The 15,790-nt window shown below is 37.6% G+C and overlaps 1 protein-coding gene across 6 annotated transcripts in view; it reads right to left on the bottom strand.

The window, feature by feature from the left end:
- The window catches only part of Ak9 (adenylate kinase 9), a 93,922-nt gene that overhangs the window by 76,341 nt on the left and 1,791 nt on the right, over nt 1-15,790 (bottom strand). For 5 of the 6 annotated variants that reach the window (XM_090338298.1, XM_090338299.1, XM_090338304.1 and 2 more), the window contains 8 exons: nt 15,647-15,771; nt 14,524-14,587; nt 13,412-13,464; nt 13,213-13,309; nt 6,719-6,831; nt 3,218-3,403; nt 634-762; nt 155-229 (listed from right to left, as the gene is read on the bottom strand). In XM_090338298.1, the coding sequence (XP_090194424.1) occupies nt 155-229; nt 634-762; nt 3,218-3,403; nt 6,719-6,831; nt 13,213-13,309; nt 13,412-13,464; nt 14,524-14,587; nt 15,647-15,763 (834 nt within the window). In that variant the 5' untranslated portion in view covers nt 15,764-15,771. The remainder of the gene's footprint in view (nt 1-154; nt 230-633; nt 763-3,217; nt 3,404-6,718; nt 6,832-13,212; nt 13,310-13,411; nt 13,465-14,523; nt 14,588-15,646; nt 15,772-15,790) is intronic. The other variant, XM_090338303.1, reaches the window with a different exon arrangement.

Raw genomic sequence — 15,790 nt, 5'->3', positions numbered from 1 at the left:
ACTCTGGGCCTAGGTGCTGTCCCTGAGCTCTTCAGCTCAAGGTTAACACTCTACTGCTTGAGCCACAACGTCAGTTCCTGTAAATATATTTTTGTGTATGAATACAATGCTGTCAAAAGTTCTAAATTTTCCACCTGTGAGACATTGTACTCACTGTGAAGAGCTCATCTGGTGGTCTATTCCCATCTAGCTCCACGAGATACTGAGGATTATGTTCAGCCATTATGTCCTACAGATAGCAATACAATTATAATCTGAGATCACTGGGAAAACTGAATATATAAATCAGAATCTTATTACATGGGGAAGACATACTTAAATTTAACTGTTGGCAAGATAGTCTCTTAACATAAAATTTTCACCCCCATCCATTGCCTGAGGTCCCCTCGTAACTTTTTAAAAATGTAGTTCATTTGTCACTTTCCCCCAATTAAGTTGCTTTGCAAGAATAAAATCATATGGAAAAGAACCTTTTGGATAGAAACTGTTTTGCAACAGTTTTCTATCAAGTTTAAGAGAAAATTCCAACACCTAGTAAAAAGAGATAAAGACGTGTGAAAATAAGTTAGCCATATATAAGTTATAAACAGCCCCTTATACTTTATTTTTTTAAGAAAGCTATCTTGTTCTTACTTCTAAAGAGTGTAGAACTGTTTCCTTATAAAGTCTGATAGTTTCTTTGGCATTTTCCAAATAATCCTCAGGCCTCTGAATTAGATGGTGAAGAATTTCAGATACCATCTGCATTTCAGCAAGAAATGCCTAAATGGGGGGAAAAAGACTTTATCCTTAGGTCATTGATTATTCACCTTACAAGTCACATTCCTCCTTATGCTTAGAAGACATTTATAAGATGCAAAGGGAAGAGGAAGCTCAGAGACTGAAAATTTATTTAAGACAGAATGAACTCTGAGTTTTTATTGGACAAAATAGTTTCAAAATGACATGATACTTAACTCTTGCTCCCCAACAAATAAGAAAGGGTAGAGGGAAAACTGTTAGATCTTTTGTTAAGACAAAGTAGAAATGTTGGAGTTCGATGTCTGAACTTACAGTTCACCTTTCTATTCTTTATTCATTCAGTAAATGTTTTGGAGTCCGTACCATGTCCTCAGTATTGTTATGAGAGCCTTTGACACAACATGAACACAAGGCTCATAGAGCTTACATTGCCTTTGGGAAGGTAGCATCAACAAGCAGACAAATAAATATACAACATTTTAGATGGTGGTAAGTATGAGGATAAAAAATAAAGGTGAGAGTAATAGGAGAATATTTCATTTTTATATAAAGGGTTTTGTGAATGAGCAACATCTGAATTGAAACTGGAAAGAAGGAAAGAAACAGAAGGAAGGAAAAAACAGTCCAAGGATGTGGGAATAGTATGTCTTAAGTGTCTAGGGGAAGGCTAACTAGAAGGCTGATGTGGCTAAGTCTATAGCCTTGTAAACCAGGTAAGGATGTTTGGTTAATGCAGTATCTATCTATCTATCTATCTATCTATCTATCTATCTATCTATCTATCTATCATCTATCTATCTATCCATCCATCCATCTATCTATCGGTTCTGAGGCTGGAACGCAGGCTGTGTACTGTCCCTGAGCTTTTTCTGCTCAAAGGTAGCACTCTACCACTTGAGCCACAGCTCCGCTTCCAGTTTTTTTTGGTCAGTTGTGGGGTTTGAACTCTAGGCCTGGGAACTGTACTGAGCTCTTCAAGGCTAGCACTCTGCCACTTGAACCACAGTGCCACTTCCTGTTTTCTGGTGGTTAACTGGAGATAAGAGTCTCAGACTTTTGTGCCTGGGCTGGCTTTGAACCGAGATCCTCAGATCTCAGCCTCCTGATTAGCTAGGAGTATAGGTGTGAGCCACCAGTGCCTGGCTCTCTTCCAGCTTTTTTGGGCAATTAATTGGAGATAAAAGTCTCACACACTTTCTTGACCTGCCTGGCTTTGAACCTCAATCCTCAGATCTCAGCCTCCTGAGAAAACAGGCTAACATTACAGGTTTGAGTCACTAGCACCTGGTTTATGTTAACAATTTAAAATGAAATAATACATTAAAAATTATTTAACCCATTAAGTAAGGAAGCAAGCAATATGACAAAATAAACTGTTAATACTCATAAAATGGCAAAGTAAAATCCTATAGAAATGGCCTTGGGCTGGGTGCTAGTGGCTCACGCCTGTAATCCTAGCTAATCAGGAGGCTGACATCTGAAAATTGCAATTCAAAGCCATGGTTCAAAACATTTCTGATAAGAAAGTCTATGAGATTCTTATCTCCAATTAATCACCTGAAAGCCAGAAGTGGAGCTGTGGCTCCAAGTGGTAGAGCACTAGTCCTGAGCACAAAAGGTCAGGGACAGGGCCAAGGCCCTGAGTTCAAGCTCCATGACTGCTTAAAAACAAATGGCCTTGATTGATGGCTTCATGTCCTCTATAGCAATACAACAATAACCTTGAGAGGTTTTTTTTTTTTGTTTTTTTTTAACAAATGATGGGCAATATATTTATCTATAAAATAACATTTGACTTCAGAGAATTAGGTCCTAACAGAAATGGTCAACCATAAGCGTATTTCCCCAGAACAGGAATTATCCAATTAGGTTCCATTCAAGTAAGCCAAAGCCCGCCTACCAATGGTATCAGATTTCTTGCTATTGAATGCCTCCTTTGTAAATTTTCTTTTATGTCCTATTGCATTGTGTCCACTAGATTTATGTTATAATCATTCTAATAGCATGTATATATGAAATTAGATTATGGATTTCTTTTTGTGTTCTACCTTTGTCAGAATTTGGTATCAGAACAGTATTTGCTGCAAAAATGAATTATGCCTGGGCTAATTTGCAGCCATATTACTCCCTCTCTCTTTTTTTTTTGTTTTGAGTCAGTGTCTTGATTATATAGGAATGTCATTACACTTGGCTTTACACATTGTTGTTTACTGCTCAGACTTAGTGTTCAAAAGACTTTAGGTAGCAAATGACCATTGCCATGAAAAGAAGTAGGCTCATTTTCAAAATACAGAGGAGCCTCTATGCTAACAGAAGCTTGACTTAGACTTCCTGAAAACAGAAGATATTTTTGCCTCACACAAAATTTAATGATTCAATAGATTTTTTCCTCTGGCACCTGCTTTTATTCATATTACCATTTAACTACAGTGGATTTGAGAAGTGTAGTATTTGGTTTGAGCTATTGGGATATTACCTCTTCTTCTTCTTGCTCTTCTTCCTCCTCCTCTTCTTCAGCTTTTCCTTCTTTTTGGCCCTCTTTCTTCTTTTTCCTATGGCTTTCAATGATTTCAGGATCCCACTGTTCTCTATTGTATATAAAGCCTGTAATATTGTGTTGTCGTTGCCCAGAAGTTCTTTGGCATAAATCATAGTCAGGGCACTAAGGAGCAACATTATTAAATCATTCATATTCTGAATATGCTTTTATTTCCCATTTACATATTATATAATTCATAAACTGAAATTTCCTTTTGTAAATGCAATATTATAACTGACATTTTGATCAGATTTTTATAAAATGCTAAAGAAGGAATAAGACACAACTTTTGTGCCATGTCAACATTTTTGTCTGAAATTTATATGAGAAAATAGAAATTGTATGCTGAAGAAAGAATTCATTTTGTAAGAAGAATGGGAGGAGTAGAAAAATAGAACAGAAAATCATTTTAGCCTACAAAATTTCCACATGAAGACTATTATTTGTAAAGTTGAGAAGAAGGAAAATAGGAAATACCTATATTTCCAAGGAAAATATTAATATTGTATATTTACAAGTTTTTACTCTTATTTATAGCTTTCTTGGCAAAGTACTTCATAAAATGTCTATCATGGATAGGACCTGAAAAACTATCTATTCAAATATAACCTTTAATTTTTAGAAATGATAAATTAAGTCAATAAATAAATTTTTGGTTTCAAAGTGTGTATGTGTGTGTGTGTGTGTGTGTGTGTGTGTGTGTGTTTTATTGTTGGTTGTGGGGCCTGGACTCTGGGCCTTGGTGCTGTCCCTGAACTCTTAAGCTTAAAGCTACTGTCCTATCCCTTGAGCCACAGGGCCATTTCTGGTTTTCTAGTGGTTAATTGGAGATAAGAGTCTAGCAGACTTTAATGCTGGGGCTGGCTTTGAACCTCAATCCTCAGATCTCAGCCTACTGATTAGCTAGGATTACAGGTGTGAGCCATCACACCTGGCTCAAAGTATGTTATGTCCAATTTCATTCAATCCACAAACTAATCCTTTAAAATTAAGAAATCTAATTTTGTGACTAAAGCCAGATAGGAGACCAGACCATAATATCATATGGAGGTCTTCTGATCCATGCCTGTACATGGTGGGTACTATATTAATTAGTGACAATGTTTTGGTGTGTAAATGCTGCTTTGTAGGATTAAATACACTGGATGATATTCTATGGCAGTGTTTCTCAAACATTAGGATACAATTGTGCATTACTCATCAGGACAGCTTGTTAGAAAATTCTGCTTCACTTTGTAGTTTATGAAAACTGTATAGCTTAGCTATTTAAAAAGCATCCTCCACTGAGCACTGATAGCTCACACTTTAATGCTAGTTACTCGGGGGCTGAGAACTGAGGATCAAGGCTAAAGGCAGCTCAGGCAGGAAATCCCATGAGACTTTTACCTCCATTTAAATACCAAAAGGCTGGAGTGAAGCTATGGCTCAAGTGGTAGAGTGCTAACCTTAAAAAGCTAGAAACAGCACACACAAAAGCATCCCGAGTTTGTTATCACATACCTATAATCTTGGTATTGAAGAGGCTAAGACAGGAGCATCCTAAATTTTAGGTCAGCTTGGCTAAATAGTTCTCCTCAAACCCCAAATCCAAAACCAGAAAACTAAACGAAACCAACATTCTTAGTGATTCTGATGACAACCAAATTTGAGGAACTTCCCTTGCTCATTCTCTGATCCTTTATGTCATCTTTATGTGGATATGGGTTATGAGTTCTTGAGGCAAGATTTTTGTTTGGACTTTTTAATTTTTCATGAAAAGATTCATTTAGGTAATTAAAATCTATCCATTTACAACATGGGATCCTATTTTCATTTATGAGATTTGACAAATTGAGGCTGAAGGATGTGCCATAGTAGAGATCCTCAAACTCAAGTCAAAGTTACCTTAGAGGAGCTTGGAGCACTGGCTGTTGGGTGCTATTCTCCCAATTTCCCACTCTTAATTCTGGGGTAAAATCTGAGAATTTACATTCCTAACAAGCTCCTGAATAAGACTGCTACTGATTTTGAGAATGATTGTTCTAGCATATTGCTGGTCCATAACTGTTTGCTTGCTTTTGAAGCATAGACCAATTTAAAATGGTATAAAAACCATAACTTTTGTTTTAGAAAAATACACATACATCTGAAAAACATTTTTTTGCTTGGTCATGGGGCTTGAACTCAAGGCCTGGGTGCTGTCCCTGAGCTCTTCAGCTCAAGGCTGCAGCCCTACTCTTGAGTCAAGTCCCACTTTCCATTTTCTAGAGGTTAATTGGAGATAAGGGTCTCAGATCCTTTAGTGCCCGGGCTGGCTTTGAACCTTGACCCTCAGATCTCAGCCTCCTGAGCAGCTAGGATTACAGGTATGAGCATTCTTTTATGTGTGAAATCCTCAAGTTTGCTCAGGATTTGGGTTGGTTCCAAGTCATGGGCAATGGTTAGAGCTTCAGATTATCACATGCTCAGCACTACAAGGTCACTTCTCTCTCATAGCTGACTGTAACATTCTAATGAGTCATCGACATCTGGGCTGAGAATTGTGTAATTTATTCTGAGCTTTCATAAACCCTCTGGGAGGACAAGATAAGGTATGAATACCAAAACTTGTCATTCTTTTTTATACAATCAAGTAGATATCTAGCCCAAACCCAGCAACTATTTTCATCTTTGTAAAGAGGAAAAGAAAGGTTTCTAAACATGATCACATGAAGTCTGATAATAAAAGACCCAGCCTCGGCTCAATAAACATACTATAGCTTTCTTTAACATTTATGTCCCAGAGTAAATTTTCTTTCAGTTGATTTAACTGGTAAATGTATGAGTCATTAGTTACCATGCAGTCTGATAGCTGATACTGATATGTTGTGTTTTCTATGTTTAAGTAACATAGGTTAGGTGGAAAATGGGCAATGTTAGATAGTGATATGAGTAATAAGAGAGGAAAGAGTAACATGAATGATTTCTAGAGTAGTAGCATTTAGCTCTTCTGTGATAAGAGAGAGAAGTGGGCAGGTGGTTTCATGGTAAGGTCTGATGAGAGGATGTCTGAACTGACTTTCAAATAATAGCTATGATGAAGTTTGGTGAAAATGATTAAGAAAGTTTTTCACGTGATAGACCTTCAAGTGTAAAAGAAATATGAAAACATGGTTGATGCATAAATTATTTAAAAGTTTGGGGCCGGGAGTTTGGCCTAGTGGTAGAGTGCTTGCCTAGCATGCATGAAGACCTGGGTTTGATTCCTCGGTACCACATACATAGCAAAAAGCTGGAAGTGGTGCTGTGGCTCAAGTAGTAGAGCTCTAGCCTTGAGAAAAGTCCAAGGACAATGCTCAGGCCCTGAGCTCAAGCCCCACGACTGGCAAAAAAAAAAAAGTTTGAAAATATTCCTTGAGTTTAAGTACAATAAACAACAAAAAAGATTTTATATAATAGAAAAATAACTAATATTCTTACCTTAATATTGATTATTATATCAGGTTGTAATTTTAAATTTTTAATTAATTCTATTTGCTGAAAAGTAGTTATGGGATCCTGGGAAAGTGATGGGATTTCTGTGATAACATAGCCTGTAGAGTAAATTGTAATTTATGTAATTTATAACACTTGGTATTTGAGAACATAAATTTATTTTGTTATTACTTTATGAACTATCATCTAGTTACTAAGGAATATTGATGAAGGTTAGGAGACTATGTTAGAAATTTTAAATTAGTAGTTGCCATATAAAGTAAAACCATATTCCCTCATTCGTCATAATCAGTAGAAACCTTGGGCTCTATTAGCAGAGATTTGCAATAGAGCAAAATCTTGATACATAAGGCCATATAATGTGAAGCTAACTGAAAGGACCTCCAGGATATTGAAACAAAAGCCATATAATTGCTGGGGCCAACCGGCAGCAAACCAGGGTTCGCAGATTGGGGTTCCTGAAATTGGGGGCAAGGACTAGGAAGAAATAGAAGAGAGACAGACACACCGGGTCCGGGATGTCCGCAGTCCAGGTAAAGACTGCCCCGTTTATTTTCCACTCCCCTTCTTCCCTTCTCGAGACCCTAGGAACTTCCAGGTGTTACATTCATATGGTAAATCTCAGGTCATTTAAACAGAATAAGGCCAGAAAACAATAAGACAATAAAGCCATTGTCTGATGCAAATCAAGGTACAGTTTGATCCCACTCTGGCTCCCAACATATAATGAATGATTGTTGTCCTTAATGTACTATGTTGTCTCTCATTTCCTTTGCTGTCCCTTGGTTATCTCATATTGGTATAGTATCTCACTTTGTTATCTGATATATTGAATTTATTTGTATTTGGATATTTGAAATTTGATAGGGAAGGGGGGAAAACCAAGACGGGTGGGGAGTGTGGGGGGGGAGGGAAATGGGTACCAAGACATGTGAAAGGGTATCAATGTATGTGAATTAATGCACCTTCTATCTGGCAAATATCATGTAACCCTTTTACTAATTACAATAAAAAAATTAAAAAAAATAAAGTAAAACCATAGCAATGTTTTGCTGACAATAAAAAAATTTAATTGTGGGGAGAAAAGACATCTTCAGAATTTCCATATTCAATTTATTTTAGGCAGATGACATCCTCAGGAAGAGAATTTCATGTAAATCTTTTAACGTATATGATGAATGGTAGGCATATTATAAAAGTTGTATGACATAATTTTCTTTAAGTTAGTATTTCATAATAGAACACATGTGATATTTATTGAAGTTAACAAGAGTAATAAAAATTCCCAGTACTAACAAACATGATTTTTTGGGGGGAGGGGTGTCAAGAGGCTGAGATTCTGGGCCTGAGCTCTCCAGCTCAAGGCTACTGCCCTACTCCAGAGCCTGGGCATTGTCCATGAGCTCTCCAGCTCAAGGCTACCACCTTACCCTTGAGCTGCAGCCCCACTTCCCGTTTTCTAGTGATTAATTGTAGATAAGAGTCTAAAGGCTTTGTAGTATCCAGGTTGGCTTTGAACCATGATCCTAGCCTCCTGAGTTAACTAGGATTACAGGAGTAAGCCACTGTACCTGGCTCTAACCATATGATTTTTGCCTCACCACATTTAATGACTTGCATTGCCACTCAGAAGCCAAAATCTTCCCATTCAAATTCATCATCCTCATATTAATTGGCTCACTATATCTCTTTAATTTTAATACTTTGCTGCTATGGGCTTAAAAGACCTTCAATCTATTTTTTCTGCTATTTTTATAGAATATTTATTTTCTCGGAAAGACAACTGACAAAATGTTTTTGTCATGGCTTGACTGAGAAAATGTGTGTTAAAAAAATGAAGTAGTGGGGCACAGTGGCTCATACGTGTAATCTTAGCTACTCATGAAGATGAGATCTAAGGATTGAGGTTCAAAGCAAGCCTGGACACTAAAGACTGTGAGACTCTTATTTTTAATTAACCACTAGAAAATGGGCCTGTCACTTTAAAGACAACAATTGATGGTACTTTCTCCAACTTTAAGTGAAAATTTGAATTTTACAAAACTTGTATCCACTGTCATAAGCAATCTTCAATAAGCATTTCTCCAATGCCAGAGATGTGTGACGATGGAAATACAGATAAAGAATTCACTCTATTACTGCTCCACATCATCTTTGAGACCATTATCAAATCCTCTCCCATAAAGATAGAGCATGGTGGGCCCTATACCACTCCTGTGGCTCTGTGCATACTAGTCTAGGCAGAGTAGCTACTTGGTAGGGTCATGGTTCTGCCTGTTATCACCAACCAACAGAAAACGGAAAGACTGTCCAGATTCTCATCCCCTAGTCCGATCACACTCTTACTTTGACCCTATCTCTTGGCACAGTTGAGGAAGAGGCATTCATTATTTCCTAAAACTGAAAGTAGATAGTTATTGCTTTCAGATCAAAGTGATAAGAAAGCCAGATAAATCAGGTAGCTTTGTGCCCAGTCAGGTCTGCTACCAATCAGACTTCGGGCCAATCTGACACGGGCATACTGATGACTAATGTCTTGAATGATCATCCACAATGTGGTACATCTGGGGCAGGTGGTGGCCCAGCCTGAGGCTGACCATCACTCATTGAGGAAAACATGTGTTTCCAGAATTCAGAAGGAAGAACAGGGAGTCTGGATGCCCAGGCACAGACTCTGCCTTCTGTTTTTGGGTGAGCATACAGTTCCCAGAAATAGATTTCGTTTAAAGGCCAAAATAGCACAACTGTTTGCAAGTGAAAAGGTAACAAGACTGTGTAGATCCTTCTTAGTGACAGTCTCAAAGAATAAATGCATGGTACAGACAAAAAATAAGATTGGCTTTGGTAACACTGTACAGTGCTCCTGGCAACACATATTTATCTTTAAGGGATTTCAGTTTCATCGATTTTTAGCCTCATTCATCAGTACCCTGACTCAATACCCCAGTTTAAAGAGCCTTTAACTTCCAGTTTCACATCAACCAGGCTATTAAGACCAAATATCAAATATATATATATATATATGTATATATCTCTTGGGAATTTGAGCATAGACTTTCAAACTTTGTTTAGCAGGGTGATAGGGCAAAACAAAACAAAACAAACCCTCCTTTACAAATGTTATGGGATGGGTAGGGAAGACTAAGAAGAAAGGACTCTAAGCTCTGTCTTCACTTGTACATTGAATGAGTCAGTTGTGCATACTATTGGCTCATTCTACTCATACTACTGTAATTGGTGAAAATGTGACCCTCAGACTTAAGAAACAATTTCTACCATTTTGTGGTGCCAGTTCCTAGGGCAGATACCAGTGTACAGCGAATATTGAGGGTACAGGAATACATTAAATTGCATCAGGAGATGCCATTAGTCAAACTCAGAATGTAAGAAAATGCACACAGCTAACCAGCTTTTTCAACAAAGGAAAATATCAGAAGAGAGAAATAATGAAACTAAGAGGTGGCTATGGAGAAAAAGAGTCTCATATGGAACTGCTGAGAAATTTAAGCAGCGGAGAGCTCAGGCAGCAAAGGGCATAGGGTCAGTGGACTCCTTATCCCTGGTGAGAAGTGGTCCTGTCACCTGTGAACCATCAAAAAACAGCACTACATCCATGACCATCCAGTGCTCATTCTCCAGAAGCTATCTCCCAACTTTCTGTGTTTGTCGCCAGTTGTGATGCGACCTCTGTGCCCACGTCCTGTACATGATTTCCCTGCCTCTTTCTGCCCACAGGGAAGTGATTCTCCAGGCAAGGGCTGAAAGCGCTAAGTCTGGCATGCAGAGTATGTTAGCTCTCTTGCTATAGCCCAGAACTCAAGTGTCCTACTTCCTGCTTGTGTTCTCTGATGCTCTTGGTTGCTTTATGCTTTTGGGGACACAAAGTAAGAGTCTTCCTGATTCACAACTTGCAAAGCTCCACTGGCTAGCAGCAGTTGCCCATACACAAAAAAGAACAATGTCTAAAGTGAAAGCTACCCAGAAATGGTTAACTCAGCCTTCACCAGCTCTGCCCTTAGTTAAAAAGTAACAATTCAGTTTACTTCTATCTGAGTAATGTTTGGGATTAGGCCCCAGTGCTCTGAGCCTATGGGAAAATGTTTGACTACAACCTATATCCTAAGCCCAGAGTTGAGAAATGGCATTTCAACACTCCACTATAAAGTCCTGCTTAAACACTGAGGATACTTTTATTGAAAGACTACAGGTGATGAAAATTTCCAACCAAAAACTTGCCCTCAGATGCATGAATCCCAACATAGAATCATATGGGATAGGGGGAATGGATGAAATTCCAAAGAATTCAAATGAATATAATAATGATCAAGGTAAAGAGGTTATGATTAAACACCTCAATAAATTCTAAGAAAATACAAATCGCTAAATGAAATAAGGAAGGTAATAGAGACCATGGAAGAGGAAGAACTGAATAAAGATAAATATTGAAAAAATATTCAACTTCTGGAAATGAAAAGCTCAATAAATGAGATTAAAAAATAATGAACCTCAATGGCTGGGAGTTTAGCCTAGAGGAAAGAGTGCTTGCCTGGCATGCATGGATCTATTCCTTGTACCAGATTTGATTTCTTGGTACTACATACATAGAAAAAGCCAGAAGTGGTATGGTGGCTCAAGTGGTAGAGCCCCTAGCCTTGAGAAAGCTGAAGGACAGTGCTCAGGCCCTGAGTACAAGCTCCAGGACTGGTCAAAAAACAAAAACTTCAAATGAATAACATACTAATAGATAGATCAAGTTGAAGACAAAAACAGTAGGTCTTGAAGATAAAGAAAATGAGTTTAAAAGTTCACATAAAGAAAAATAAAAACATGCAAATAGAATGTATAAGGTCCCTGAAACACCACAGAAAGATAAAAACCTATGATTCATGGGCAAGAAGGAAGAGGAACAAGCTCGTGGTATAGAAAATACTTTCAATAAAACAATAACAGAAAATTTCCCAAATTTTGTGGAGAAGATGGTTTGGCTTTTAGAACACAAATAAGTCCACAGAAGAACTTTGTACACTTTTTTAAAACCAGTTAACACACTGGGTATATGTAACAAGGAAAAAATATCCAAAGTTACAAAGGAGCAATGCCAAGCTAAAGGCAAAGTCATCAGAAAAACAATAAACTTTTCAACAAAAACACTGAAAACACTAAAGGTATGGGATGGATATATTTCATGTCCTGAAAGAAAATAACTGTCAACCTAGATTGCTAAGTAAGGTTATCCTTCATAACATAAATGAAGAAGAGATTAAAAAAAACTTCTAGATAAATCAAAACCATCAATTCATGACCACCAAGATAGTACTACAGAAAATACTTACAGGAATCCTTATTACACCACATTAAAGAAATAGAAAGACTTGGGGGCTGGGAGTTTGACCTAGTGGTAGAATGCTTGCCTAGCATGTACAAAGACCGGGGTTCGATTCCTCAGTACCATATACATAGAAAAACCTGGAAATGGTGCTATAGCTCAAGTGGTAGAGCTCTAGCCTTGAGAAAACCCAAGGGCAGTGCTCAGGCCCTGGGTTCAAGCTCCAGGACTGGTCAAAAAAAAAAAAGGAATAGAAAGACTTGGAAAAAATTAGTAAGTAAAGTAAGCCAGACCCAGAGAAACATAGGTTTAATGATTTCCCTCATTTATGGTAGCTAGAATGTGCCTATAAGTCTATAATTGAAGACACTGGGTGGCTAAAAAATACACTTGGAAGGCTGGGAGCATAGTGGTAGAGTCCTTGCCTCGCATGCATAAAGCTCTGGGTTTGATTCCTTGGTACCATATACTCAGAAAAAGCCAGAAGTGGCAATGTGGCTTACGTGGCAGAGTGCTAGCTTTGAGCAAAATATGTCTGAAGATGGTGCCCAAGCCCTGAGTTCAAGCCCCAGGACTGGCAAAAAAAAGATAATATTGGGCCGGGAGTTTGGCCTAGTGGTTAAAGTGCTTGCCTAGCATGCACAAAGACCCGGGTTCGATTCCTTGGTACCACATACATCGAAAAAAGCCAGAAGTGGTGCTGTGGCTCAAGTGGTAGAGCTCTAGCCTTGAGAAAGTCCAAGGACAGTGCTCAGGCCCTGAGCTCAAGCCCAGGACTGGCAAAAAAAAAAAAAAAAAAAAAAAAAGATAATATTTTAGGACATAAAGCAAGTCTCAGAAAGTACAAGAAAACTGAAATAACTTCTGTTACCAATCAGACTGAAAGAGAATAAAATTCAACATTAACAGCAAGAGAGACTACAGAAAATATTCAAGCACGTAGAGGCTGAACAAGGTATTTTACATGATCAGTGGGTCATAGAAGTGGTAAAAGGAAAGACTACAAAATTCCACAAATCAGGTGGATGATTTTCTCCCAAGATCATCTTTATTCTTCTGCCCAACTAATTACGAGACTGAGATTTTAGTTGAAAAGCACAAAGAGGAGGCATACTGGGCTGTTTTGTGGTAAATATCTCTATATCAAACATACCAAAGTGAGAGACTTCTGTGGAGCTGAGCTTCTCTACCATTAGTTTTATGATAATTTCATCTGGAATACTGTAACCGCTGATCAGCATCGACTGCAACTAAGAATAAGCACAGACATTGTACATTACTACATGCTAGCTCTGAGATAAAGAGCATTTGTTTCATAATTGTAGTAACTTTTAAAATTTATATTTGCTTACCATAATTCCTGATTCTGTTTCACGAGTAATATGTTCTTCTAAAACTGGTAAAGCTAAAATATTAATTAAAAATATGAACATAAACTGGATTGGGATTGGAAAATAAGGAATATTTTCTGAGTTTCTTATAATTAAGAACAAAGATGAACATTTGTGTATTACTTATTTTTGTGTATTAGTATCATTTTAGCTTAAACAAAATAGGTGCTGCATAGAAAATTTGTCTCTGCCATTCCACTAGCTTAAGACTCTGGGTAGAGTTACCTCTCTAAACACCTCTGCTGCTTGAAATCATGGGCTCTGTGCAATGGAGGAGAGAACATAGAGATGAACTGAAGTGTGAATAACAGTGATTTGTAAATTACAAAATATCCTGTGAGGTGTATACTTGTATTATTAGTGTGGATCCTTTTATAGCTAATTATGTTCAGAACCTATTCATTTTTTTATACTAACAGTACAAAAATACACATTATATAACATTACAATGAACAGCATGCCAGTGGCTCACACCTGTAATCCTAGCTATTCAGGAGGCTAAGCTCTGAGGATTGAGGTTCAAAGTCAGCCTGGGCAGAAAAATCTTTCTGAGCGTCTGATCTAACTAAACACTCAAAAAAAGAAAAAAAGAAGGACCAGGAGTTGTTTGGCTTAGTGATAGAGTGCTTGCCTAGCATGCACAAAGACCAGGGTTCAATTCCTCCGTACCACATACATAGAAAAAGCTGGAAGTGGTGCTGTGGCTCAAGTGGTACAGTTCTAGCTTTGAGAAAAACCCAAGGACAGTGCTCAGGCCAAGAGCTCAAGCCCAGGACTGGCAAAAAAACAAAATGGAAGTGCCACTGTGGCTCAAGTGGTAGAGCATTAACCTTGTGCACAAATAGGTTCAGGGACAGTTCCCAGGCCCTGAGTTCAAGCCCTGCAACCACCACCACCAACAAAAACAATAACGAAAAAAGCACTCTGATGAAGCAAATATGATAAAGTATTATTAGAGGTTCTTAGAGATGAGTACTTGGGTAGAAGGATATTCTCTGAACACTTATTTCCATTTTATGTACAGTCAAAGGTTTTCAAAATAAAAGGTTGGGAGAAAAAGATGTAATATTTACCTTCAACACGAATACATTTCCAAGTCTGTGCTAAGCGTTGAGCTAAGGTTGTCTTGCCAGCTCCCTTAAAAAGAGAAATGTTATTTAAAATCCAGTAGAACAGTAATTTCCTAGGATGTGCACATCTCATCTGTTCATGGTTATTGTTATATGACTTTTCCATAATAGTCTCTAGTTCTTTCCTATGCCACATTTCCTGAAGTGATCTAAATAAAAACTCTTAAGGATATTTTTTTTCTTTTCCTCATATGTTTTTTATTGTAATTAATAGAATGGTTACATTATATTCACCAGATAGAAGGTCCATTACTTCACAAACATTGAAGTATCTTTTTTTTTTTTGCTAGTCCTGGGGCTTGAACTCAGGGCCTGCGCACGGTCCTTTGGCTTTCTTGAGGCTAGAGCTCTATCATCTGAGGCACAGTACCACTTCCAGCTTTTTTTTTTTTTTTTTTTTTTTTGTATGTATGCGGTACTGAGAAATTGAACCCTGATCTTTGTGCATGATAGGCAACTACTCTACGACTAGGCCAAACTCCTGGCCCAAACCAGGTCATCTTACAAGTGCTATGTCTGTGGAAAACCAGAGATTCACAGCAATTTTCTTTCTTTTTGTTTTTTTGCCAGTCCTGGGCTTGAGCTCAGGGCCTGAGCAATGTCCTTGGACTTTCTCAAGGCTAGAGCTCTACCACTTGAGCCTCAGCACCACTTCCGGCTTTTTTCTATGTATGTGGTACCAAGGAATGGAACCCGGGCCTTCATGCATGCTAGGCAAGCACTTTAACCACTAGGCCAAACTCCCGGCCTCACAGGAATTTTCTAAGAAAGTCTTAGATGAAATTTAAGTCTGAAGTGACTTTAGATTTCAAATTGTTGGTAACGTTATACATGTTTTGATATGCTAAATTTCCCATGTAAAAAATATAAATACAATCTAGATTCTCTTTTAACTAGAGTCTTAAAGTTACAAATTTATACCAATATTATATTAGATTTCAAATGAAAATCAGCTGGATACTCAGCAAATAAATATACTAGGTGGTTTCCATTCTTCTATGGTAACAAAAATTGTGATATTAAAAATAAAATTATAATAAATAATAAGTTAGAATAGATAACTTACTGGTTTCCCAAATATAATAAAGCAAACAGGTTTGGACAATAAAAAATCCCTTTCAGTTTGATCTTCATCAAATATATCTGCAAAAGGAAGTTCTTCTACATTCTCTTGAGAAGTCATGATACAAACTATTACCATAAGATACAA

The sequence above is a fragment of the Megascapheus bottae genome, chromosome 8 (assembly GCF_031878675.1).
Source record: "Megascapheus bottae isolate mThoBot1 chromosome 8, mThoBot2.hap1, whole genome shotgun sequence".
Taxonomy (NCBI): domain Eukaryota; kingdom Metazoa; phylum Chordata; class Mammalia; order Rodentia; family Geomyidae; genus Megascapheus; species Megascapheus bottae.
Note: the sequence above shows the minus strand (reverse complement) of the source record. Positions and strands in the feature narration are given on the sequence as shown.